This window comes from Penicillium griseofulvum, assembly GCF_001561935.1.
Source record: "Penicillium griseofulvum strain PG3 chromosome Unknown contig_80, whole genome shotgun sequence".
Lineage (NCBI taxonomy): Eukaryota > Fungi > Ascomycota > Eurotiomycetes > Eurotiales > Aspergillaceae > Penicillium > Penicillium griseofulvum.
The window spans coordinates 1,220,988-1,246,287 of record NW_024467471.1 but is presented as its reverse complement, the minus strand read 5'-3'; the positions used below and the strand labels follow the sequence as shown (position 1 = coordinate 1,246,287).

At 47.7% G+C, this 25,300-nt stretch overlaps 7 protein-coding genes across 7 annotated transcripts; 3 read left to right on the top strand and 4 right to left on the bottom strand.

The window, feature by feature from the left end:
• Positions 1-706: 706 nt before the first annotated feature.
• PGRI_014850 (uncharacterized protein) lies at positions 707-2,736 on the bottom strand (the record flags this gene model as incomplete). The annotated part of the gene is made up of 3 exons (XM_040789198.1): positions 707-2,380; positions 2,442-2,606; positions 2,659-2,736. 3 exons carry the CDS (start codon positions 2,734-2,736, stop codon positions 707-709), a joined length of 1,917 nt encoding a protein of 638 aa, XP_040646151.1.
• A 2,708-nt stretch (positions 2,737-5,444) lies between these two features.
• PGRI_014840 (uncharacterized protein) lies at positions 5,445-6,458 on the bottom strand (the record flags this gene model as incomplete). The annotated part of the gene is made up of 1 exon (XM_040789197.1): positions 5,445-6,458. One exon carries the CDS (start codon positions 6,456-6,458, stop codon positions 5,445-5,447), a length of 1,014 nt encoding a protein of 337 aa, XP_040646150.1.
• A 1,522-nt stretch (positions 6,459-7,980) lies between these two features.
• Positions 7,981-8,550, bottom strand: PGRI_014830 (uncharacterized protein; the record flags this gene model as incomplete). The annotated part of the gene is made up of 1 exon (XM_040789196.1): positions 7,981-8,550. The coding sequence occupies one exon, from the start codon at positions 8,548-8,550 to the stop codon at positions 7,981-7,983; it is 570 nt and encodes a 189-aa protein (XP_040646149.1).
• Positions 8,551-10,575: 2,025 nt separating this feature from the next.
• On the top strand, positions 10,576-12,207 carry PGRI_014820 (putative hexokinase; the record flags this gene model as incomplete). The annotated part of the gene is made up of 1 exon (XM_040789195.1): positions 10,576-12,207. One exon carries the CDS (start codon positions 10,576-10,578, stop codon positions 12,205-12,207), a length of 1,632 nt encoding a protein of 543 aa, XP_040646148.1.
• Positions 12,208-12,933: 726 nt separating this feature from the next.
• On the bottom strand, positions 12,934-19,832 carry PGRI_014810 (type I polyketide synthase; the record flags this gene model as incomplete). Its single annotated transcript, XM_040789194.1, has 5 exons — positions 12,934-13,764; positions 13,825-14,145; positions 14,201-16,777; positions 16,832-19,058; positions 19,126-19,832. 5 exons carry the CDS (start codon positions 19,830-19,832, stop codon positions 12,934-12,936), a joined length of 6,663 nt encoding a protein of 2,220 aa, XP_040646147.1.
• Positions 19,833-20,299: 467 nt separating this feature from the next.
• On the top strand, positions 20,300-23,039 carry PGRI_014800 (Serine hydrolase FSH; the record flags this gene model as incomplete). Its single annotated transcript, XM_040789193.1, has 11 exons — positions 20,300-20,341; positions 20,393-20,411; positions 20,467-20,550; positions 20,609-21,043; positions 21,104-21,231; positions 21,496-21,638; positions 21,713-21,807; positions 22,112-22,427; positions 22,598-22,650; positions 22,704-22,786; positions 22,845-23,039. The coding sequence occupies 11 exons, from the start codon at positions 20,300-20,302 to the stop codon at positions 23,037-23,039; spliced, it is 1,593 nt and encodes a 530-aa protein (XP_040646146.1).
• A 1,565-nt stretch (positions 23,040-24,604) lies between these two features.
• ura6 (uridylate kinase ura6) lies at positions 24,605-25,234 on the top strand (the record flags this gene model as incomplete). The annotated part of the gene is made up of 1 exon (XM_040789192.1): positions 24,605-25,234. The coding sequence occupies one exon, from the start codon at positions 24,605-24,607 to the stop codon at positions 25,232-25,234; it is 630 nt and encodes a 209-aa protein (XP_040646145.1).
• Positions 25,235-25,300: the final 66 nt, after the last annotated feature.

Genomic DNA, 25,300 nt, shown 5'->3' with positions numbered 1-25,300 from the left:
ATCTGATATCTAGGACTGATTCAATAAAACTGCCATCGTTCTGTATCTGCGCTAGTGTAAATCATGACGCGGCCTTGAGGTTTACGAACATCCGTCGTCAGCTTCAGGCCGCGCAATCTCCCCGATTGAGTATACGTAAGTGTACTCCGTATGCCCTTCATCTGCTTCACGGTTTGCTGTTCGCCCCGAGGGGAAAGGTCGCAAGTGCGTATGCACTAGTGTTGTGGATATTGGACAATGATTGGGGTATCAGGATGATTGCTAAATTTGAGATTCACATTATATACAGAGACATGGATTTTGTAAAATGAAACGAACCGAAAGGCATATTCCAAGTTATAATAATACATAGAATAAGAAAAATGTACAGAAGTCAGCTCGATTCCCATAGAAAAATAGTATGCCAACAGCCTAGATATATGCAGAAACGTCACTTAAGCGTAGCACGATGAGTATATATGACAAGAACAGAATGAAAATAACGCCAGATGGGGGTATGATATGCATAGAATGATCATGGCCAAAATGGTATATACCAAATGGCCTCAGATAACTCTCTTTTTCTTTTTCGGTTCCTTTCGCGGTCGGGCAAATTTGCAAGCCGGGTTTGGTAGTCTTCGTGGGTAAAGAACGATGTAAATGCGAAACGGGGCAAGATGTAATGCCAATCATGCGAAATTGGAAGCGGAAAAACATGCTGAAACATTCAAGGGCGCCGGTTGGAGACAAGGTGGATTTCTTCCACAGGCAAACCCTCCTCGGTGGGAACGTGCTGATAGCGGCCACGGCGGGTGCGCATGAGTCGCCAGAAGGCAAATCCACCTCCGCACAGAGTGACAGCTAAAAGGAGGAAGATGAGGAGACTGCCGATTGCACGGACGATCTCATAGGCCTTGGCGACCTGCTTCGCGACCTCCTTTGCATCCGCGTATTGGGCAGTTTGGCGGCCGGAGCCAGTAGAGGAACCATTGTTGATCACTTCGGCCCCTTTGCCGCCGCCGCCGCTCTCATTCGAAGACATCGAATTGGCATTGTTGTTGGCTGCGACGATGATGGAGGGGTCATCAGGAGTAGGGCCAGAGCTAGAACCGCTCCAGCCGGCGGCTTTCCAGTCGGGTGGGGTGCCAGTGCGCATGATTTTAGAAGTGTGCATGACACTGCCCGCGGCATCGATGGCCTGCGCCGAAACAAAGTCCATATAGCCGTCAGCGATGAACATGGTCTCAAAATCGGTTTTGTTGACGGTGCCAATGAGCACGGATTGGCCGTGGTCCTGGGCCTGTGCGTAGAACTTCCACTGGACGACATCGGTCGCGCCGTTCCAGCTGACGTGGATGATGGTCGTCATATCCTCATCGTTGGTGCCGTATACGGATGCGACTAAGTCCGGAGGCGCAGTGGGACGACCAATGAACTCGCCCTTGTAAGAGCGGTAGGTTGAGTACCGATCGGATGCAAACCGGGCGGTCATTAGAAGGTCGCCGTTCGATGCATGCTCGCTCGAGTAGCCGCGCTCGCTCCATCCGATAAAGACATTGCCGTTAGGAAGCGCGCGAGCGCTACCACGGAGCCGAGTGAGACCACTATCGGGGCGATTAATTCGCTTAATCACCTTGGCGGTCATAGGGACCACACTTGTGTCGAGCTCAATGAATAAAACGGAGGAGATCTTCTCGTCTTGGCCACCTTCATCGGAGGCATTGTTCAGAAACGAGATAACGTGGCGAGTGCCGTCTGACGAGACAAACTTGACATCGTGTTGCTTGGAGAAGGTGAAGTCCTGCTTGAAGTCGCTTTTTGGTCCACCTAAGCGCCACACGATGTTTCCATCCTGGCCAGAAATCAAGTAAATGGTATTGGTGAATCGCATTGAGATTAGGTAGTCACCAGCCTTGTTCTTGTCGACTGCATTGATATGCACGTAATCCCAACCGGGCGCCCCAGCTGGGGCATCTGACTCGTGGAACACGTTCGATTCGTGCAGAGCAACATTGTCGATTGAATCCCACTGGACCAGAACCTTGCTGGTTTCGATATCCACCTCGACAAACCCACCAACCGTGACCCAACTCTCTTCCGTTGGACGTCCGAAATCAGCCAGGCTGACGAGTTGGGAACGATATGTGCAAGCCAATGCAGTCTTTCCACCGTCCATAATGTTGAACTCGTGCATGTTGAAATCATGGACATCATTGAGGGCCTGGACCTCTTTTTCCACCTCGTAATGATTATTCACAATCGCGCCGTGGCCCTTCTTGGACTCGTCGTATTCCCATCCCACAATGAATGACAGATAAGGGTCGTCACCGATGTTGTGTACTGGCTTGAAATCGAAGACATTCTGGTTGTCATACAAGGGTGCTCCAGCCCAGATAAGGACCTGTTACGCCAGAGGCGAGTCAGCTGGTGCTTGTTGACCGGGTATCGGGGCTGGGACATACGCCGCTGTCGTCGTAAATGTAGGGTCCGACTTGGTATTGTTGATATTTCATGGTGGGTTTCTCTGGGGTAATTTGCCCATATGGCGCGACGAACCAGTATCCGGGGGCCAACCGCTCACGATCGTAGTATTCGATTTCCCATTTTAAGGCTCGGACTTCGGGAAGCTGGAATTTGACTATTAGAGCTATATGATTCCAATGTGAAAGTTGAACCCACCGTCACAAAAGACATCAAATCCGAGTCATGACGCGTTGCAACGGCACCCGATAATAAGAGTAATGCAGCCCAAAACATGATTGATTTTTAAAGAATGGCTAGGAAGAGTAGATCTTCCTGTAATAAAAAGTGAAAAAGGAATGAAGGGAGAAGACGCATAAGAGCCAAGGACATCAAAACATTCCGGTCGTCAGTGGCATCAGTAAAGAGGGGCAAAACGACGCTAAATAATTAGATATAGAAAAATCATATTTGAAGTAAAGCAGATAAAAACAAAACGGAGGAGTTGACCTCGGGAGATGTCAAAAGAGAAGAGAGCAACGTAATAAAAGGTCTTGGCATTTCAAGTGGAGATGATTTTGCCCTATAAGGTCTCTTCTTCACGACGACACCTTATTCCCACTGCGGAGTTCTTCTCCTTTCTAGTACTAGATTTATTGCACAGAATATTCGTCCCTATGATGGCGTGGCCTGCATCTACTTCGTCTAAACAACACGCGGTTCCCCAACTGTTTCCCCAATCTGTTGAGCAGAAGATCGTCCAGGGGGACGTCTTGGCACTCTATCCAAATCTGGTGATGGAGTCAGGGGTTTCTCCTCTTTTCCCTCCAACTTGAAGATCGGAGGAAAATCCTTATATAAATCTGTCTACTTCGAATCCTGTATGGAGCAGGTAAAGTCTACAGTTAAAAATCGTACCCACTGACACACAGTTCTTCATGATACCTTGCCCCGTATATACTCCTATCTAGCGGGGAGTGGATATTCATAATTTCTCTCAAATGTACGTACAAGAATAGTGCATAAGCGGCCTAATGTATTTTCAGTGGTCTTCTCAAACATCATTCTATTTAGATTCTTTATTAAGTCGACGGAAAAACAGGAAAAGGGCTTTGTTGACTAGACGGTCGTACCGTCCTCTCTAATAGCGTCGATAGGGTGTTGTCGCTAACCGAACAAAGTCCGATCTCCGACAAAGCAACGGAGGAAGAAAAATATAATCCGCAAGAATGGAACATCATACCCATGCTCCCAGCGCAGTTCCTCCAGGAACTATCCGGAACCAATCTCTTGGTATTTGAAGACCAGAAGTCGCTGCCTCTGCTCCGCCCATTTCCTCGCGCTGTTCTCCTGCAGGCCGTTGAGCGCTGCATGTTAGGGGTTCGGCATCCTCCATCTGTGAAGAGAATCAATTATTTCTTCTTTCTATCCTTTCGATTCTGTCCCACGATGTGGCTTGGTCCCTGTTCCTCTGCATCCTTTGGATTATGCTCCTCTTCTTCCAATTTTTTCTGTTCCTTGGTAGGTCTTTCGGGACTCACATTAACCTGTGCGTGGAATCCCGTTGGGAGAATAGCTCCGAAAGAAACTAGACCCTTTTCTTTCCATGGCTTTGTACCCTGCAGGCTATATTCAAGCCATGAATCTGTAGGCCTGCCGATGACCAGGGTAGACCTCATCTGCGCATCCGATGATCATGATCCATCTATATTTTTTATTAGTATCCATTTATCAGCTACCGTGAAATTTTGGCTTACCGATTCTTTGTAAGGCTTTCACCCTGGCAATGCGCAATCTAGAACATCATCTCCCAGCCTATCTGACGTAGGAACGAATCATAGCGTTCCTTAGACTGGAGGTGGTCGACTTTGACTTCCACAATATATTGAATGTCCAGAGAGTTCTGAGGGTGGACTAATTGTCCTCAGCCCTCTTAGTGTCTTTCGGTACCTAAACAACCTTTCTCAGTCCCGAACATGTCGTTCAATGGTCTCTTCCACAGCAGACGCATTGGAAATCTCGCGCATTCATCAATGCACGTTGAGAATTGCGCTTGGAATCTCATGCTCTGTGTTGGGTAAAAGCCAGACGCGCTGATCCGGGGGAATAGCGGGGACGTTAGCCGGGGGATAGCGCTTGCAAGTCTTCACCTCGCACTCACTTTCGATATCCTGATAAGGACAGTGAGCTTAACGGGTTTCATGGTGGATCATTGCCTACTTATGGTAGGCTTTAAGGCAGTGAATTTGCCCAACTGGGTATGCACCGAGTCTCGGAGATTGATGCCATTGCTAAGGGTGTTGATCTCCTCTGAAAATATATCGCACAACATGGGGAAACACTTGCACAGTAAGGTTCAGGTGCTTGATATATCTCTTGGCCCTCCGTACACCCTTGACGAGTAGGCAAAAGCAAAAGGTATTATATGAGCCCTCTCAGTGATGTTCTGCCTCGTTAGCCACGTTAGAAATGGATTTGGCGTCTTGTCGCGAAGAGATTGATTTTCATAAGCCTGGAGCTTCAAGTCTACCACCTCATGAATCTTCGGGTGGAACCAGGCCTGTTGGAAGGTAAAGCTGATCGATCTCTCGAAGGGGCGTATCAGAGGTTATACTTTGGAAAGTGCATTTCACAAAGCCTTCCAAGATTTTCCCGCCTTTTTATGCCACCGACATATAAAATCGACACATCAATGTAGAATGATATCTGAGAAGACCGCTGAAAAGTCCACTCAAAAGACTGCTGAAAGGACCGCTGAAAAGACACCACAAGACCGCCTATGCGACTATTATTGTATAGGCTAGGCGCGAAGGGAATATCTACAGAATGTTTGGGGTGTCCCTTAAATGTACTTTGCTCGCTTTCTTTGATAATAGATACCTTAAGGAAGTCCCAAACTTTCCGTAGCGATTCTATACAAAATACCTAGGTATTTTCTACCATCTTCACAGACGCGCCGTTGGAGATAGTAGTAAAGGACATAGATTTAATAAGCCTTACATATATTATTGTATAAGCCCGTCCCAATTGTTCGACTCCTTCAAATCAAGCAATTCCGCAACATCCTGACCTTTCAGCCACTCCTCAAACTTCTGACCTTGTACATGGGACTTCAACTGAGCAGGCTCAACAATATTTTCCAGTCCGGCAGTGTACCCGAACTCATCAACAAATGCCGGACCACCCAAAATCTCAACCGGGATACCAAGCTTTTCATTCATCTCCTTGACCGTCATCTGAATATATTCAACCTGCCTTCCAAGGAACCGAGCCCAAACCTTCATTAACTCTTCCATAGAGATATAATCGTCGTAAGCAAGTAACTTCATCCCTGCGGCCTCATCCTCCACCAAACCTCTCACGAACGGACCAGTCGACCGAGCCGCATCGATGATAGGCATACGCATAGTCTTTCTAGCAGGCATGACAGAAACAAACTGCTTGCTCTCCGGCTGGAACTTGGGATACAGGAACGGGTTGCTGATGTAACAAGTAACGTAGATGAAGGATGTCTTCTTTGCCAATTCAGGTTTCTGAGTCTCAATGTAGTCGACTATGTGCGCCTTGGTCTCCCAGTGGTGTGAATCCGAGTACTTCCCACCCGATGCCTTTTTCATTGGGCCCAAAGCTGAGTAAATGAACTTCTCCAGGGTCGGAATAGTAGCAGCGACATTCGCTGCATTTTCGCCGTGGGTGACTTCCACCTTATAACCTTGCTTGGCACTTGTCAGGTCATCGACGCCAGACGCGAGTGCATCGCGATAAGGTTGCCAGAAGTCGGTGTTGAGGAAGATGGCATTTGCACCGGCGAAGGCTCGACGTAGGGATTCTTCGTCGTTGAGGTCGGCCTCAACTACCTCGCTACCCTGTTCTGCGAGCTGTCGGGCTTTCTCAGAAGTTGGATTGCGAGTAAGACACCGAACATGCCAATTTGGGAGGCGCAGGAATGTGCGAGCAACTGATGATCCTTGTGTGCCGGTAGCGCCGATAATTGCGATGATTTTCTTTGTAGATGCCATTGTTTGAAGCGGGTGGTTCGTAGTCTTCAATGCAGTGTTGCTGATTGTGCTGCTTTGATTCATTTTCGGAGCGACACGTCGTCCCTTTTATATTGCCCAACTGACAGAAGCATGGATTTGAGTCTGTGATATTTATATAGTTCGAGCAATATGATTGGACGAGAATCGTAAGCCAATGTGGCTTACAGCGTCGGAGTTCCGGAGTTAAGGTCTCTCCGGCCATTACTTCCATATTCATTCGCCCCTAACTCTTTAACTCGAATCAGAGTTAAGTCTAGCATTGACACAAGATTGGCCATAATCTGACTGGAAAGCCACGACATGCTTACGTCTATCAGTGACTCCAGCCGGCCTGAGGCTGTCTCGTCTAAAAGGCCCAAGAAGCGAGTCCTCACACTAGCCCGAAGAGAACAAAATAGGACCGCACAAAGGGCTTATCGTGTGTCGACCCAAGTCCCATTTGTCTCGTAGCACTGGCTAATACATATTATGTCTCTAGGTGAGAGACAGAGGACAGCACGAAATAGTTCCAACACACATGGGAGGCAACCAAGGAGACTTGCACCTCGACCACCATCAGAGTCGTCTGGGTCAGAATCAAATAACCCTTCTACTGATTTGGATCCTGCGAGCTCAGTTGATACATCCTTAATACTTTCAGGTTTCAGCCATGGGAATGATGCCTTGTCGACTATGTCCGCTGATCCATGGATGAATACACTACAAACTCCGCAGGTCACCATGTGGACAGCCATATTCAGAAACGCCATCTGTCTCGGACATGATATGGAACTTCTATCAGCCTGTGCAGTGACATATATGTCGCCATTTTACAAACCAATCACGGCGCAAGACAACCCCCGGGATCTGGTAGTATCAGCTATGAATCCCTCCTTTCCTGTTCACCTCCAACCGACGATGGCTCAAATACTGGTTCCTCATCATGCCAGCCTGGATTTGATCCCCATACCTCTTCTCCGGGAGCGTGCTATCATGTTGTGTTTTGCCATGCCAGATATGTTTGATCTCTGGGACTTTAAGCTGGACATTTATACCCGAAACGCACTTATCTGTCATCGGCATCGTGCTAATAGATCCTGCCAACCATGGGATCAAAATAGCTGGGAGGCTATGCCTTGGTTTTTGAAGAAATGGGCTACAGCAGTTGATCCATAATCTGGATTTGCAGAAGGCAAGCATACTATCACAAGACCTTGCGCCATGATAATCCTTATTGCCTCAATTTCCCCTCTTTTTATATATTCCCATTCAACAAACACACACTATAGAAACCCCCGGTTGCACTGTTGTAGTCGGCACTCTCGAAGTCCATATCGCTGTCTGTTGGCACTAGTACTACAGTAAGCCTAAGTAGTCAAGAATTGTGTATAATGGAGGAATAGAACCATAGGAATTCAATACCAATATATGTATTATCGTGTGTATCTATGAACTACCTCTATTGAAGTAAGTGAACTACCGCAACAGGCCAAAGAATCTACCAACCAACCCTATTCCCGAATCAAACCTTCTCAATATCAAACCGCATCTGAATGTAGGGAATATAACGACCACCCCAAGTCACGATCCTCGCAATGCGTCTCGTTCCTCGCGGAAAAGCACCTAGAACCAAATGAACCACACCTTTAGCAAGTCTCGTACCTAGCAGAGCCTGATACTCAGCGCAACCTTCCTCCCACACACGCAGTCTATCATCTGGCCAACCAAGGCCATTATCCGCAACATAGAGGCTCTTCTGTACAAACAACATAGTCTCGGGGTTAATGATACTACACTGGAAGACGTACTTCAGGTCCTCGATAGGGTGCTCATCTTTGTAAACGGCCTGGGCGATTTGCGCCCAATATGCCGAGTCAGGCCGAAAGCTATCCATGGCAAAAATTACGCCTGGCCCTGTTTGTAACATGTAGTCATGCACGCAGTACTGTCCGCGTAATATTCCGGACTTCCAGAGTACGATCTTGCGGTAGAGCTTTTCTCTTGACAGACCCAGTTCGACGGCTTCTTCGTAGATTTGGTCTGGTGGAAAATGTCGTTTTTCGTGTCGGATTCCCCATCCTGATTCTGGCATTTTTTGCATTGTGAGCTGGGAAAAGGCAATTGGACAGTTTTGGTCGGGATTCCTTATTCATGAAGCCCTGAGGGCACCTTTTGTTTGGAGGGTGTCGTACTTTAATGGCGGGGGCTGTTCGCCTGATGATTGGGTAGCGATGGCGTCGGACATGGCCAATGAGGGATGGGGTTGTTAAAATACTTGCTGCAATTCTAGGGTTCTCTGACATCTGCTGCTTGCTAAATGTGATATAGGAAAGCGGGACTGATGCATTGTTGATTTATATATTTTTCTTGTCTACAGCCAGACTCAATATCAACCAACTCTTGCATTTTGTTATAGAAAAGAAAAGAAATAGAACAATGGAATGGAAATCACTCGTATTAGTGCCCAGGTGGGAGGTGAAAGGCGCACAAAGGATAGTGAGGTAATATAGATAACATTGTCTTAGGATATAAAGGGTACCTGGGAGACACCGGTGTGATAATTTGCAAGGTCAAAGATGTGCACAAAGATATGACAAAGACTTAAATCGAATGAACCATGTAGGATTAATTTGTAGTTTACAGAGAGCATTGATTAATAACTACAGACAAGACAAGAAATTGTAGTTCATATTGTTCTATGGGCCCTGAACTATCAAGGAACCTTAATAATCCCGTGTGATATATCAATTGAGGGCTACCATTTTTTAAGCGAACCATATATTCCAAATCAGACATCTTTTTCTTGTTTTAGCAGAGTGCTCGGATAGTGAGCAACTCGGTGGCCATGCTGATCGGGATAGATGACCTATATGCATAGATGTGATTAGTCAAGAACACGGAATATACTTAAGCAGCGATCTGGGAAGAATCAAGAATAATGAAAAGCATTTGGACTTGCCTTGGGAGGGTTGACTACACCCTCACGTTGGGCACTCTCTTGATCCTTGACGATCGTTTGGACCTGCTGACGGGTCAATTTCTGCCGTACTCTAGCACGGACGATTAGCTCTAGTAGAAATCCTACCTTGCCCTCATGCGACCCGCCTCTGAACTTGGTGAAGACGGGGTCACCTTCAGTGATATCGTTGCCTTCTCTATCCTTTACTTCTTGGGCGGACATGGTGTAGAGATTTACAAGAGTTACTGAACTTGTCTATTACTACCTAGGTTGCCTTTTGCCTCTTAGATGTGATGTGATACTTGCAACATAGGTGATGTCATGGTGTTGTAGAACATGAAGTTTGATTTTCAGAGATCTGAAACAAGATAGAATGTTGATCATTGAAGGGTATCATGCAGGTAGAATATTTAATATGAGGCTCAAGGGGAATCAGGATAGGGTGACAGGGGTATCTCACATGATTTTACAGTTCTACATATGTAGTAATGTAAGTAAGATCAAAAGAAGAAATACGTTGCAACGCAGAACAAAGAACATTGAACCACATTAGGATATTCGACCGGGATGCCGAGTGAGTTAAGTAGAGAGATTTGTTCCACATGTAACCATAGTTGGTCTGAGATACCACGGTTACACTCAAGGGGTACACTAAGAATGTGTCTGTAAGGGTATTATTGAATACTTCTTAATTTATATATTTGAATACTATAATACTATTACACTATATAGTTTCTATCATTGATGTTAATAAGGATATGTAACTTCACTGTGATATGGTAAAAATGGTATGGTATTAGAACAATGTGACTCAAAAAAGATATTAAAAAAACATACTGTGCAAATTGTAAATATAAATTACCATTTCAATACCATACCATCAATTGCGACACAAGGGCTTCTTTTCCCCAATGACACTGATGGATCAACATTGGCCCATTCTTGTGTTGACAGTGTCATCGGCCTTTTCCTCCTTTTCCTCTCCATCTTTCTTTTTTCCCCGGTGGGGATTATTCAAGTTGCACACTCCCACCGATCCACTCAAGACACAACTCCAGTGGGAGTGTCACATCAACTTCTCTTCCCCAAGGTGTTATAACTTTGGGTTCTTTCTTTTTACATGTTCTAAACTTCTATCTCTCACCCTTTCTCCCGACTATGTCGGCCCCACTCGTCAAGGTCCTGCACCGATTGCAAGAGTTATTCCATAACGTCGTCGCCGCACTCGAAAGCATGATCCTCTTCCCCTCGTTCTTCCGCGGTCTTTCGCGACGCCGCCGAAAGACCTTCCTAGGCGCCCATTGGAAACGCCGTAGTCTCGATGACTTCGCCGAAGAAGTGGAGACCTCGTGTTCGACGCCGCTCTCAACGCGCAACATGGTTGAAATGTCCAAGAATATCCGCGCACAGTTCCGGGAATGTCTACAGAATAGCCCATGCTGCATGCTTCCATCTTATGATACTGCACTTCCCGCTGGTTCGGAAAAGGGTACATATTTGGCATTGGACGTGGGCGGTTCGACGTTTCGCGTAGCTTTGATTGAATTGAATGGCCGGGATGAGGAAGTGCGCATCTTGAAAGTATCATCTGTACACATTGACGAAAAGCTCAAGATGCTGGAGGGCACACTGTTTTTCGATTGGATGGCAGAGCAGATCGAGACCATTCTGAAGGAAGTTGGAACAGACTACGGCCGTAGCGACGTACCGCTGGCAATGGGATTGTCCTGGTCTTTCCCCATTGAACAAACGTCGCACAGCAGCGGGTTGGTGATACATATGGGCAAGGGATTCAAGGCTTCCGAAGGAATGGTAGGCAAGGAACTGGGTGATCTTATTATCCAGTCTTGTCGCAAGCGCAATTTGAACGTAGAGGTTGCCGCTATTGTGAACGACAGTTCGGCGGCTCTACTGTCGCGTGCATACGTTGATCCCAAGACCCGCATGTCTCTCATTTTGGGTACCGGTACCAACATGGCGATTCACTTCCCGGTGCAGGAGATTGGAAAGTCCAAGTTTGGAATTCGTCCGGAGGGCTGGTTCGACCACGCCAAGCATGTTCTCATCAACACTGAAATGAGTATGTTTGGCGGAGGCGTACTACCTATGACACGGTGGGACGACACCCTGAACCGTACGCATCTACGCCCTGACTACCAGCCACTCGAGTACATGATCACAGGTCGGTACTTGGGTGAGATTGTGCGTCTGATCATCGTCGAGGCAACCGAGACCGCCCGCCTATTCGGCGGCGAGCTACCACAATCCATGCGCGAACCCTATTCCTTTGATACGAGCATCGTCGCCTGCCTCGAGGATGACTCCTCTGCCTCCCTTTCCGTCTCCGCCGCCCTCCTGCAAGAGCAGCATACCTTCCACAACCCTCCCTCCGTTGACGACTTGCGGTTCCTGCGCCGTGTCTCCCAGGCGATTTCTCGCCGTGCCGCTGGATACCTGGCGACAGCCATCCACAGCATGTGGTGCCTCCGTAACGAGGTGGAATTCCCCTCACCCCCATCCACCGCCGACTCTCTCGCTAAGGAATCCCCCGAAATCACCGTCGTCGAGAACGGAGACGATAAGAACCTTTCGATCGCCTGCGACGGTGCCGTCATCAACAAGTATCCTGGCTTCCGCGCCATTTGCCAGAAATATCTGGATCAGTTGACCGAGGAAACATATCCGGGCACCGGATCCTCCATTCGTCTCAACCCGGCACCTGAAAGTGCCATTCTCGGTGCTGCAGTCGCAGTGGCTGTGTCCGTTGCTGAGAAATCCACTCCGCTGTAAATCTGATTAACAGCGATGCATGAACCGCTGAGCATAGATCTCTCGCTGTATCTTTCACTGTTATTTTCTTTTTACCATGGTCCATCGGCGCATACGTGATGGGCTTTCATCTGCACCTTTTTTTGTTTTCCTCATCTGCATGGGCATTCCCGGATGGGAGTTGTGGAGAGAGCGTTTTTCTTGCCTTCCCTTTTCCACAGTTTGTTTAGCATCATCAAGGAGTTCTAGGTTCTCGGAATATATATGGGTCTCTCATATGGCTTTCTGTTGGGTTTTTGATGGAGTTTGGTTTATCATTTTTATTTTTTTCTCGAATTCCAGGAGACATGTTTGATTTGATCTCTGTTCCTCAAGTGCATTTTTACTTTTATGTGGAATTCAGGGCTCTTGTCTCTTAAATTCCCTATGAAACTGGTTCTATACTCCTTCCTGTTCTCGGGCTCTTGCGTACAATGTTATAGACCTCGAAAGATAGTAATGGCAGCAAATTTCTACGTGTTGAAGATCTCAGATCAATTGCACTACAAAACCTACTCTCGACAGATAACATATTTTACCTTACCACTGACAATTCTTTTAGTTGGTACGAAAATGAAAATGGACACATGGAAAGGTCGAAATATGATCATTTTATAAATTGAAAACAAATTGCAAATAGTCATAACTTATATATACGTGAAATCTAACGGCTCGTATACCGCCGCACTATTCCATAATATCATTGTCTCACTCAGCACGAGTATAGGCCTGAGATTTGTTGAGGATAATCTCAGCCAGAGCCATCAAACTGCCACTAGATAACAACTCCAGAACCTGCACATTGGCATTGGCCTCACGGGCAATCCAATTACGAATCTCAATAGCCACCAGCGAGTCAAGCCCTAACGAAGCCACCGTAATCGAGGGATCCATATCCTCCACCGAGAGAACAAGAACCTGTGCTAACTTAGCGGCCAGCGCCTCGTAGCACACTTTCAAAGCCTCCTCCTTAGACGAGGCAGCCGACAAAGTAACCTGCAGCGGCACCGACGGGCCATTCCGCTGTGAACTGCTTCCCAATGTTCCCTTGGCAGCCTCATAGAGCAGGCTGAATTTCGCATCCTGGACCCAGAAGTTATTCTCGAGTGAATCCAGTCGCAATCCTGTGATACACTGTCCAGAGCAGGACTGGTCGAGATCACCGGTTACAGCGGCAGCTATTAGAGCTAGGACCTCTGACTCGTCGATGGCTTGCCCGCCGATATTCTTCATTACTTCCTGGCGTCGCTGGACATCTGTATCGGCTAGGTAGCCGACATCGCTGACTGCAGCTAGGTCGATTGAGGTTCCTGGTAGACCAAGGGATTTGCGATATTCTATGAATCCATCCAGGAAGGCATTTGCGGCGGAGTATGCTGCCTGGCCGCGATTGCCGATGATGCCGGCCACGGATGAGAGAGCAATGAAGAAATCTAGTGGAGAGTTGATCAGTGCATTGTGCAGATTCCAGGCTCCTTCGACCTTGTTGCATGCTACCGCTGTGAAGTCTTCAAGAGACATGTTTTCGAAGAGCATGTCCTAAGTAGGGTTAATAATTAGAATAGATGTTGTAAATATGTCCTTAAAGTAGGAACTTACGCGAAGCACCATTGTACCGTGAACAACACCACGTATAGGCTGGAGACCTTTCATATCCTTCTTGACCAAAGCCTCGACAGACTCCCGGCTACTGACATCGCAAGCCTTGACGATAATCCTCACCCCCAAGGGAGCCAGGGTATCGATCAATGCTTGAACCTTGTCGTCAATGGCTGCTCGACGGGACACAAGAACAATGTTCTTTGCGCCCTTGGAGGACATCCATTTAGCGATGCTTCGGCCTAGACCACCAGTACCCCCAATCAATATGTAGGATGCATCCGGGCGCAAGAGATTTGGGCTGGTCTTGGGAGCCACAGCCTGAAAAGTGAGCAATTAGACGGGAATATCAAATTATGGATGTGCTTTTGTTTACCTTGACTTGGTCATCTTCATGGGGAACCACCACAATCTTACCCATACTCTTACCAATCTGTAGAGTACGGAACGCCTTCTCGATATCAGAAATAGGATAAGTCGAAATCGGTAGAATGGGATGCACCGATCCCTCACCAATCAACCGACAAACATCACTCAGGAGACGTTTCATCAGCTGCGGCTTGAACTTGCCAACCTTAGTTAGATCAACCGACAGGAATGTGACATTGTGCTCAAAAGGCTGCATATCAAGCCGAGTATTTTTCGTGATATCAGCCTTGCCAATTTCGACAAATCGTCCAAACGGCGCAAGACACTCCCAAGTCTCGCGCAAAAGATCGCCTGCTAGGGAGTTGACAATAACATCCACCCCAACCCCACCAGTGGCTCTGCGGACGCCACGAGCAAAGGAGGCATCACGACTATAGAAGATACGGTCTTCGGGAATACCGTACTGAGTCATCAAGAACCGTTTCTTCTCGATACTTCCGACTGTAACATATATGTCTGCGCGGACCATCTGGGCTAGCATTATAGCGGCTTGACCGACACCACCAGCACCGGCGTGGATTAGAACCCGCTCGCTGGCTCGCAGCTGACCTAGGTCAAACAGGGCGTAGTATGTAGTACAGAATACAACTGGCACTGTGGCTGCGGTCTCGAATGACATGTCGGCTGGGATTTCCGCAGCACTGGTCGCAGAGCATCGTGCATAGGTCGAGAAACAGCCCTCGGGCATGGCCATGACTCTTTGGCCAACCTTGAAGTTCTTCACGTTTGATCCTACGCTGGAAACGATACCACTGCATTCAATGCCAATATATGACTGTGCAAGTTGGCCCATGGAGACAACGATATCTTTAAAGTTGAGACCGCTTGCTTTGACTTGAAGTTCGATTTGGTCCTCGCCTAGTGGTGAGGGGTTGTCGTCGATGAAGTATAGGGAATCGAGAGCACCTGGATTGCCAATCTGGATCTTGAAACGTCGTCCGGGCTGACTGAATGGTTGGGTTGAGATTGTCATGTCGTGGGTCTCATTGTGGATGAAGATATTGGCAGCATCGTCTTCCACTATGCGTTGTACAAAGAGCTCCGAGCCCTTGGCTTTGAACTCAAGATCATTTGTGGGCTTGGTCCCATCGGTAGGCCATAGAGCACTAATGGCTGCCTGTATAGGCTTCTCGGGATATTCGATGTCTTCAGGAGCCAACCCGAGAGTAGCTATCCTCGCCATGGTCTCTGAACGCAAAGTGCGAGTCAAACCGACTGTCATTTGGGCATCGGGCGTATCAGTCCGGTAGACCCAAAGCACAGTTTGAGCATTGAGAAGCGCCTTCTTGAGCTCCTCAAATAGATCCTCGGTGAGGTGTCGCAGAGAGCTAGCTCCGGTCTGAAGTAGAACAAGATGTTTTTGAGAGAAGTCCGTTTTACCAAACGTTCTGACGGAAACCTTCCACCTAGATGCGTCGGACAGTGCAATGCTCAGTCTATCAGCAATATCATCGTTGGATTTCTTAAAGTAGGAGATGAATATATCATGCTTGGGTGTGATATAATTTCCGTTTGAGAGTATATCGTTTTTCTGCTCTGTATTTCCATTCGTATTTGCGTCCCGGTGGGGGCAAGTACGGTTATGAGGTTTTGCAGGGTCATTGCCGTCTTGAATATCCGCCCCAACGGCGTTCTCAACCTCGGCCAAGGGATGCCATTTAATCTTATAGCATAGTCTGGGAGTATCTTCGCGGTGGGTGTCTGGATTTCTGAGGGGAGTCATTACTAGACCCTCTATTGAAATAACGGGCTCAGTGGAGCCTTCTTGTATGGCAAAAAGATCAAATCTGGTCGGCTCAGGGGAGGGCAAGCTGGGACTGCCACTGCAGTAAGCTTTAACATATTCACCAGCTGTGGTGGGGACATTGATGCCGACTGTCATACGCTTGATCATTGTCGGCATGTAGAGAGTGTCTAGGTCCATTCGGCCCAAGCCTTGGCCAAGGAGAGGCCAAGCAAAATGTAGCAGTCCGTCGAGGAATGATGGGTGGACAGTTAAAGGATGTTCAAATGCCTTCGGCATGACACTGCGGGTATCTCTGACGTGCAGATGGCCAAACGAGTAGTGAGGGCTGGAGTAGCAATTATCAATATCCTGGAAAGTAGGACCATACCCGGCTCCTAGATCACTAAGAACCTGGTACATGTGGGACATATCGAGGTAATTAGTAGCAGATTTCTCAATTCGCTCAATTTGAGCTTTTGTATAGGTGGTTTCAGTCTCGAACGGGCTCGAAATCGCAGCCGCCTGCTCTTTCGGGTCAGAGCGAACCCGCACCTGGCCGGTGCAGTGCTCTGTCCATCCTCGCCTTGAGGTCCATGAGCAGACACGGAACTCATCCCAAAGATCGGATGATCCTCGGGTACCTTCAGCATAGGGACGGAGGGTAATGGTCGTTTCTGCATCTGTGTCATCACTGAGTACAAGCGCCGAACCTACAATAACCTCCCTCAGTTCAAACTGGGCAATTTGGATATCAGCTTGCTCCGCGCGTCGTCGAGCAGCCTCAATGGCCATCACCAACTATTAGACAGTCAATATGGATAATTTCGATAAGTAATCATTCGTCAAACTCACATAGCCTGCCAGTGGGTAAACAGCCATCCCCTGCATCTTGTGGTCCCGAAGATAGGGAATCTCATCTAAGCGGACGATATTCCGCCACGTTGGCTCTAGATCATTTGAATAATTTGCCAATACTCCCAAGACGTCGTTCCTAGCACGGTCTCTGATCGTATGCTTCTGCGGAATACGGGTAACGTGCCAGTACCGAGTTCCATGTTGCCAAGGGTAGCGAGGTAAGTTAGTCAGGAACCAACGATTTGCCGCACCGGTCTTGGGGAAATTCACTCCTGTCATATTGAGTGTAGCGCCTCGCACATAGGTAGCAGCGGCGGTATCTAAGACCGACTCAGTTGCGTCCACTTTACGAAGAATAGTTGGTGCATAACCAATTTTGGAGACGGTGGTACCCAAGCTCTTTAAAGTGTCCATAATGGGGCCCTTCATTGTAGAGTGTGGACCTATTTCAATAAGAAGGTTGGGTCGTGTTTCATCATCCGACACAATCTTGCTAAGAGCATCAGAGAACAATACTGGTGATGTCAGGTTCGCAGTCCAGTATCCTGGCCCAAGCTCGGAAGGTCCTGCGAAGCGCCCGAATACAGAAGAGAAGAACGAGGCCGTTGATGATTGGAAGTGCTTAATAGTCTCAATCGCAGCCAGGTAAGCCCCGGCAACCTTCTTCATGTGGTCGGAATGGTAGGCAACGTCAATCTTCAATCTTCGATTGAAAATTTGCTTGTCTTGTAGAACCTTTTCGAGCTCATCAATTGCAGACGCGTCTCCCGACACTGTCACGCTCGAAGGGCTGTTCACGCAAGCGACGGTAGCGTATCCAGATATGGTCTTCAACATAGGCTGAATAGCCTCGCGACTGGCACCGATGGCAATCATGGTGCCCTTGAGGGACGGGAACGAGGACTTAAGTAAGGAAGTCACTTGCCCACGCCAGTAAGCGAGAGCCATAGCTCCCTCCAAGTTACAAATCCCGGCAGCGTACGCTGCACTAATCTCTCCAGAACTGTGGCCAACGACTGAAGTAGGACGGATCCCCCAAGATCCCAGGAGGTTGACTAGTGCGATCTGAAGCGCCGTGCAGGCTGGCTGACTCAGATGAGGGGAGTCTATCTTAGAGGTGGTGGTGTCCTTTTCCAATTCTTCGATAAGGGAGAAATCAGCGCCGAGCTCTCGTAGGCACTGATCGGCTCGTTTAATCGTCAACTCGTAGACAGGGTATTCATACATAAGAGGAACACCCATCCGTGCCCACTGAGCCCCTTGGCCAGTGAAGACAAAGGAAACTATTGGGGCGCCTAGAACCCGGGATGGGTTCATCTTTAGTTGGGCAAGACGGATTCCAAGGTCGTCTAGCGAGGTCGCCGATACGCCAACACGGTATGAGAGTTGGGACATCTTGTGACCTAAAGTATAAGCAAAGTTGCCGAACAGAACCTTTTCAAAAACTTCGGGATGTTGTTCGAAGTAGATACCGAAGTCTTTGATTCTAGTACGTAGAGACTCCTTGTCGTTGGCAGAGATCAAGAACAGCTTACGTTTGGGGTCCACCCCAACATCGTCAACTGCCTCATCTGGGGCTTTCGATGCCAATGGCGCCTTTTCAAGAACGACATGTGCATTGGTTCCTCCAAATCCGTAATTAGAAACGCTAAGGTATTTCTTGCGAGAAGGCCAGGGCCGCGTCGTCGTTAAAACCTTCATATTCCACTCGCTCATCGGAATATTAGGGTTCGCTTTCTTGAACTCGGCATTTGGAAGCATCAACTGCCTATCAAGCATCATAGCTGCTTTTATGATGGCAATTATACCGCTAGCGCCCTCCAAATGCCCAATATTGGATTTGACTGATCCAATGTAAAGCGGGTTCCTCGCAGACCGATTCTTTCCAAGTGCCGCCTGAACTGCTGCAGCTTCAATAGGATCACCAGCCTTTGTTCCAGTGCCATGCATTTCTACAAACCCGCATTCGTCCGGATTGAGGTTGGCCTCTTTGTAGACGCGCCGGATTAGCTCTTCCTGGGCCTGACCATTTGGCAGCGTAATCCCCTGTGTTCGCCCATCTTGATTGACTCCTGAATGTACAATAACAGCTCGGACGGGATCTTTGTCGCGTAATGCGGCGTCGAGGGGCTTCAATAGTAGGATACCACAGCCCTCGCCTCGCGCAAAACCAGATGTGGCTCTCTCGTCGAAAGAAAATGTTTTACCCTCATCATTAAACAACCTATAGAATCCAGATAGTCAGATGATATGGCTCCGAGCTTGGATTTGGGGGACACGGGAATACCTACTGTGACATGGACATAGAAACCCAAATATCGGGTACAATATTGAGGTGACAACCAGCAATGAGGGCTTCTGTGGACTCCCCGCTTCGCAAGCTCTGTACTGCATAGTGGAGTGCAACAAGCGAAGAAGAACAAGCCGTATCCACCGTGATACTAGGCCCTCGTAGATCAAAGAAGTATGAGATACGGTTGGATTGTAGTGAGGCTGCACAGCCGGTGGCTTGGTACATGGGTATGGTCTCGATATCACGGATGTTGTTGAGTTCATAATCAGAGAAATTACCACCGGCAAAAACGCCCACGTTCCGGCGGGCGAGACTCTCTTTGGGAATGCCAGCACTCTCCAAAGCTTCATATGCGCATTCCAGCAGCAAGCGTTGTTGAGGGTCCATTGATGTGGCTTCTTGGACGCTGAGGTTAAAGAAGGGAGCATCAAAGCATGCAATGTCCTCGTCGAGAAAGTAGCCTCCCTTTGGGTTGAAACAACCAACCTTGGACGGGTTGGGGTGGTGGAGTGCTTCAACAGAGAAACGGTCTTTGGGTATAGGTGACCAGCCACTTCGAGCTCGGGTGCATAGTTCCCATAGGTCACTTGGAGATGTGACTTGCCCCGGTAGCCGACAGGCATACCCAATAATGGCGATAGGCTGCGGTGTGCCCTGCTTGCCATGAGGCGTACCTTCAGAATTAACACCGTTCATGGTTGTCATGCGCGGAAAGTGCACAAGGTGCAGTTATAACGTAAGTCTAGAGAGCTTCCAGGGGTCACATAGGCATCGGGGAAAGATATGGGAAAAATAGACTGGCTGTGATGAGCTATATAGGGTTGCAAATACCTCACGCCAGCTCTTCGGATGCGGGTCATTTTGGGGGTGTACCGATGGAGCTGTCTCCGCTAGTATTGGGTGATCGGTGGTTATTCCCGAGGGGGTGCCTTTGACTGAAATGTTGTACTGTCACACATTCTCACATTATTCGATATGCAAGTTGTTTGTAGTTAGGAAGTTGATGGCTCGGCGGAAATCCCGTGCTTTCTGATTGTACAGCCCGAGCGGTAATTTATCTCCTAGTATATCTTCAAGTGTTGATTTATATATTTGCTCGCCACTCTCTTCTCTCTCACACACACATTTTTACTTATTTATGCAGGTTTAGATCACTAACCTGCTTACACAAGATGAGGTTCTTATGTCTTCACGGTGCCGTTGGCAATATCGATGTACGTTAGGAAGACGATATATGAGCCACAATACTGACTTCTCTATTACAGAATATTAATATTCAGCTTGGTAAGTGCCAATTAGGTTCGAGGACATGAAATGAGGATCTCTGACAATATTGCAGGCCCGCTAGTGAAGCAGATGGCCATAGAGGGGTTTGCTTCATTCCACTATATCAACGGTCCTGTCCCTGTGTCTCCACCGGCAGGTACGTTCTCCCGTACCCAAATGTAAAGGCAAATGTTCTGATTGACATATTATCCTAGGGTTCGCGGAGTATTTTGGCATTGGGCCGCATTACCGGTGGTTGGAGGATGGAGGAGCAGCAGAGGACTCAATGATAGCCCGTGTTCGAAAATCTCCCCACGGTTCTTCTCCTGAAGACATGATGAGAATGCTGGGCAAAAACTGGGATGGCCATTGGAATAATCACTATGAAGTCATGGAGTACCTTTATGACACGCTGGAGCAGAATCCCGATATCGAAGGCATCGTCGGATATAGTGAGGGTGCTACGATGGCTGCGAGTCTAATCTTGGATGAGGATAGAAAGTCTCAAGAGACTGGCCGTCCTCGTCGCATAAAATGTGCGATCTTTTTCACTGGCTGGCCTCCTCTCTCACCCGAAGAGGACGTGGTCCTCGCAGATGAGAGCGATTATATTCTGGACATTCCAACACTTCATGTGGTTGGTGCAGATGGTACTTTGACACGCATTGCCCCCGTTTAAATGACATACTGACTATGCATCTTTGCTACAGACCCCTACCGATACGGCGCACTAGCCTTGTTCAATATTTGTGACCCTGATACCGCAGCGATGTTCGACACTGGACGGGGCCATACCATTCCCAGGTCCGGTCCGGTCATAACTGAGTTGGGAAATGCCGTGCGAGACTTAATCGACAGAGCGTATCAAGCATAACCGAGGGCCACGATTGATGGGAAGCACGAATTCGTTCTATGAGAGGTGTGACAACATAAAGCCCGTTGAAGAATACACAAACTCGGGTCTGGGAGGTTCCAGATTCTCAAAAAGACTATATGCTGCAAGACAGTTAGATCTTGAACTTTGACATGTATAATTATTCATCCAGAAGTTATCTCGCATTGCCTCTTGCCTTTTTCGTGGAGTTTAACCTAACCCATGTAGCGCCCAGTTGGGATGGTGTGCTACCCACCAGCTGATATTGTAGCCCCTCCGGGCGATAACATTCTCTCCAAAACGGCTCATGTCCCAATTGGAAACTTGCCTGTTGCAATTTCACTCTTCCGAATCACTGGTTGGTTTCTCGGGTGTAATCCTGTTCTTGAAGCTCTAGAAACTCTGGATTTATCGGTGCTCCGGGTCAAAATCTGACTTCTAATAGCCAACATCAGATTCGGTCCGCGATCAAGCTAGGCTATGACATGCTAGGTCGTAGATACCGATCTCAAAAGGGCTGGCTGCGTGCTTTGACGTTTAGTAAATCTCACCATACCTTAACCCAAATACGTACAAGGAATACAAACATGATTGTCATCATATTGTCACATACAATTATAATTCGAAACAACGGGAGCCATTCACATATGAGCACTACATCAGACCGCAGCCTAGGCAGCCCTGTGAAGTGACGGTAGTACATAACGTCGGGGGGTTAATACAGCGACGGTCAACAAGGTAGGAAATTTCCTCTTCACAATCAAAGCTTAAAGCAAGAATAACAGGCAGAGAAGCTCAAGAGACAGCTCTATTTCTTCGGCAAATTATCTGTAACATCTATTAGAATTCTACAAAATGCATGACGCGATAGTGAAGATCACTTGGATACTGTTAGCTACCACCTTGATATTGACCCAGACTCATGCTCAGTCTGTGTCTGAGGCTGAATGCGCGACGGGTGTTCATGCCATTATCGCCAGGGGGCAAGGTCAGGGTGATGATTTGAATGTGCTGGTCACTCTTTCAGACTTGATCCTGAAGCAGATCCCCGGCTCGACAATCATCGGCTTACCCTATGATCATGGAAACGTCTTAACCGACATTGACAAGCTGCACACGGTTCATGACGGTACTGTTCTAATGCAGCAGTTCGTGCAGGAGTATGTTGAAAGCTGCCCTCGAACTAGGATCGTGGTAGTGGGATATTCAATGGTGCGCCAATTTAAACCCATATATGACATCCCGCTTTAGTATCGGGACATAAATCACAAGTGCTAAAACTTACTACCTAGGGCGCAGTTCTCATGATGGATGCTCTGTGTGGAACCAGTGAGGTTGGACTTACCTTCGTTGGTCCTCTTGCGCCATTCTATAACTCGATTAGTACGTGATGTCAAGGCGAATGTAAGAGAGCACGAAACTGATCGAATATCTAGTCATTGCTGCAATTGCGTATGGTGATATAACATACGTTCCTGGTATGCCGTGGAATGTGGGTAATTGCGCATTGGGTATGGGAGTGAGTACCACAAACTCCAGTTTCAACTGCCGACTAGAATCTAAACCGAATGGATCAGCTCCTTCCCCGCATGAACTCAACTTTGTGTGGGCCTTTTGCTAGCTCGATGCAGAGCTATTGTGATTACGGCGATGCCCAATGCTGCTCGCCATACCCAGAAGACGGCAATGCCGCACACCATGCCTACATATGGAAGTACAATCAGAAGGTCGTAGACTTTATCAAACACCGTTTGGCCACCACTAGGCACTAGTTATATCCGCTCGAGTGTGGAACAATAGGAGGCAGAAGGAAAATACTGTCAATCACAGGTGTTGACAATAATAGATACAGGACTCGGCTACTTTCTGAACTATAGAGTTGGCAATCAACATCCTATTACTTTCAAATATTAACAATGCTAACCGCCAATTTGTGAGCGTACTTCCGCGCTGTAAACTCTAGAAATGTATCGGCGTATTTCCCAAGCCTGGGTTGGCACAGCCGCTCGTTCATCCAATCACAATTGTAGTATATCACTGGCAATATACAGATTGAGATATCTCAAACGGGGGATGCTACCCCGGATCCTAAAAATTGGGTGGTACTGGAAGTTCGAACTACGTGGAGAGTACATTTTGCCCTAGGCATAGTACCACCTAGAAGCAACCCCCTCTACCTAGGGTAACAATAGCAAACTACCTCGAACTATAAAGTATCAGGCTATGATTCTATGCAAAAGCAGAAAGTTCATTGTTACATATGCACTATGTAAGTACTAAAGTATAATGATCTCAACTGGGTTTCATATGGCTGTCCGCTTAATTAGTTCAAATTCGCTTTTTTCCTCTTTTGTACAACATGTAGACTTTTGTCTAGAGGGTTTCATAGTAATTTGACCTGTATTTTTGGAGTAGTTGGGTTCTAAATCTCCTAATAAAATGAGTTAGTATATATCCAACAGGCGGCCTTTGCTGTATAGCATTTTATAAACCACTTGCAAGTTGAAATATATATTTGGGTTACATGTGTAACTAACATCTCTTGTTTACATGGAAAGCTCTCTAATCAGCCCGATGTAAAGATATTCTTAGATCTAACAAGGTTGTAAGTAAATAAGTGGGGGGATCTTATAGTGCTAACAAGGCGACATAACTATACGAAGCTGACCATTGGTATTAGATCACGCCCTTGACTGTGGAAGATACTGTTCTTAATATAGATTAAAGTTTCTATTGGCTATGTAAGGGATATAATGTTATTAATCTTACTAATATCTGTTTGCCACTGAAGTTGAAGCCGAAGACAAAATACACAACCGCATCGAGGTATACAGATCAGCAGCTAATCCCGTTTCGGCGATTCCTCCTTTTTCTTTTTTTTCCCCATCTTCAACAACTCCCAAGCCACTTTCTCTATGTTCTCTCTAGCCCGTCAATTCTCCGGAGTCCGCTCCAAGCCTCTCCTCAATCAGAAATTCAGATCGACCCAGGTACCCCACCGCCTATACTCGAGCCCTCCGAGATCATCGCCACGCGCACCTCCCGCCCCTCAATCCAGCCGCTCCAATTTCCCAATCATCCCCATCATCCTCATAACAGCCATCAGCTCCGGCGCCTACGTCTACCTCGTCAAGTCCCGCACCGGCATCAACACACGCCCAAACTAGCTTGAAGTAAGCACCGAAGGGTCTAGCCCGTCCCAAAAAAAAAAGCAAACTAACGTCCGTTTCAAGTCAAGTGCTGCCCCTCCAAAGCCCCCACAAACAACCTCGAAACTCAATCCCAAACCCCTTTAACTTCACCTCACCTCCCTCAACCACCACCACAACCACCCACAATGGCCACCCCCCGCTTCTCCACAAACGACGTGACAGTCGTCTTCTTCCTCGGCGGCCCAGGCAGCGGAAAGGGCACCCAATCCGCCAACCTCGTCAAAGACTATGGCTTCGTCCACCTCTCCGCCGGCGACCTCCTACGCGCCGAACAAGTCCGCGAAGGCAGCCAGTACGGCGACCTGATCCGCGAATACATCCGCGAAGGCAAGATCGTGCCTATGGAAGTGACCGTTGCGTTGCTGTCGAATGCCATGGCCGACTCATTGGCTACCTCACCGCCCCCTTCTGGCACCAAGGCCCGCTTCTTGGTCGATGGATTCCCCCGCAAGCTTGACCAGGCTGTTTTCTTCGAGGAGACTGTTTGCCCCTCTGAGCTTGTGTTGTTCCTTGATTGCCCCGAGGATGTTATGGAGTCTCGATTGTTGAAGCGTGGTGAGACTAGTGGCCGTGATGACGATAATGCGGCTTCTATTCGCAAGCGCTTCCACACTTTTGTTGAGACTTCTATGCCTGTTGTTGAGGATTTCGAGAAGAAGGGTAAGGTTGTTTCGGTCAAGGCTGATAGCTCAATTGAGGAGGTCTATGAGCAGGTTAAGGCGGGTATTGAAGCTCGTGGTTTGCACCGTCGTTAAGCGGTATTGTGTTTGTATCGATGTATATAGAATAGAGATGTCAATTTAAGGGGGAGAGTTGTTTTT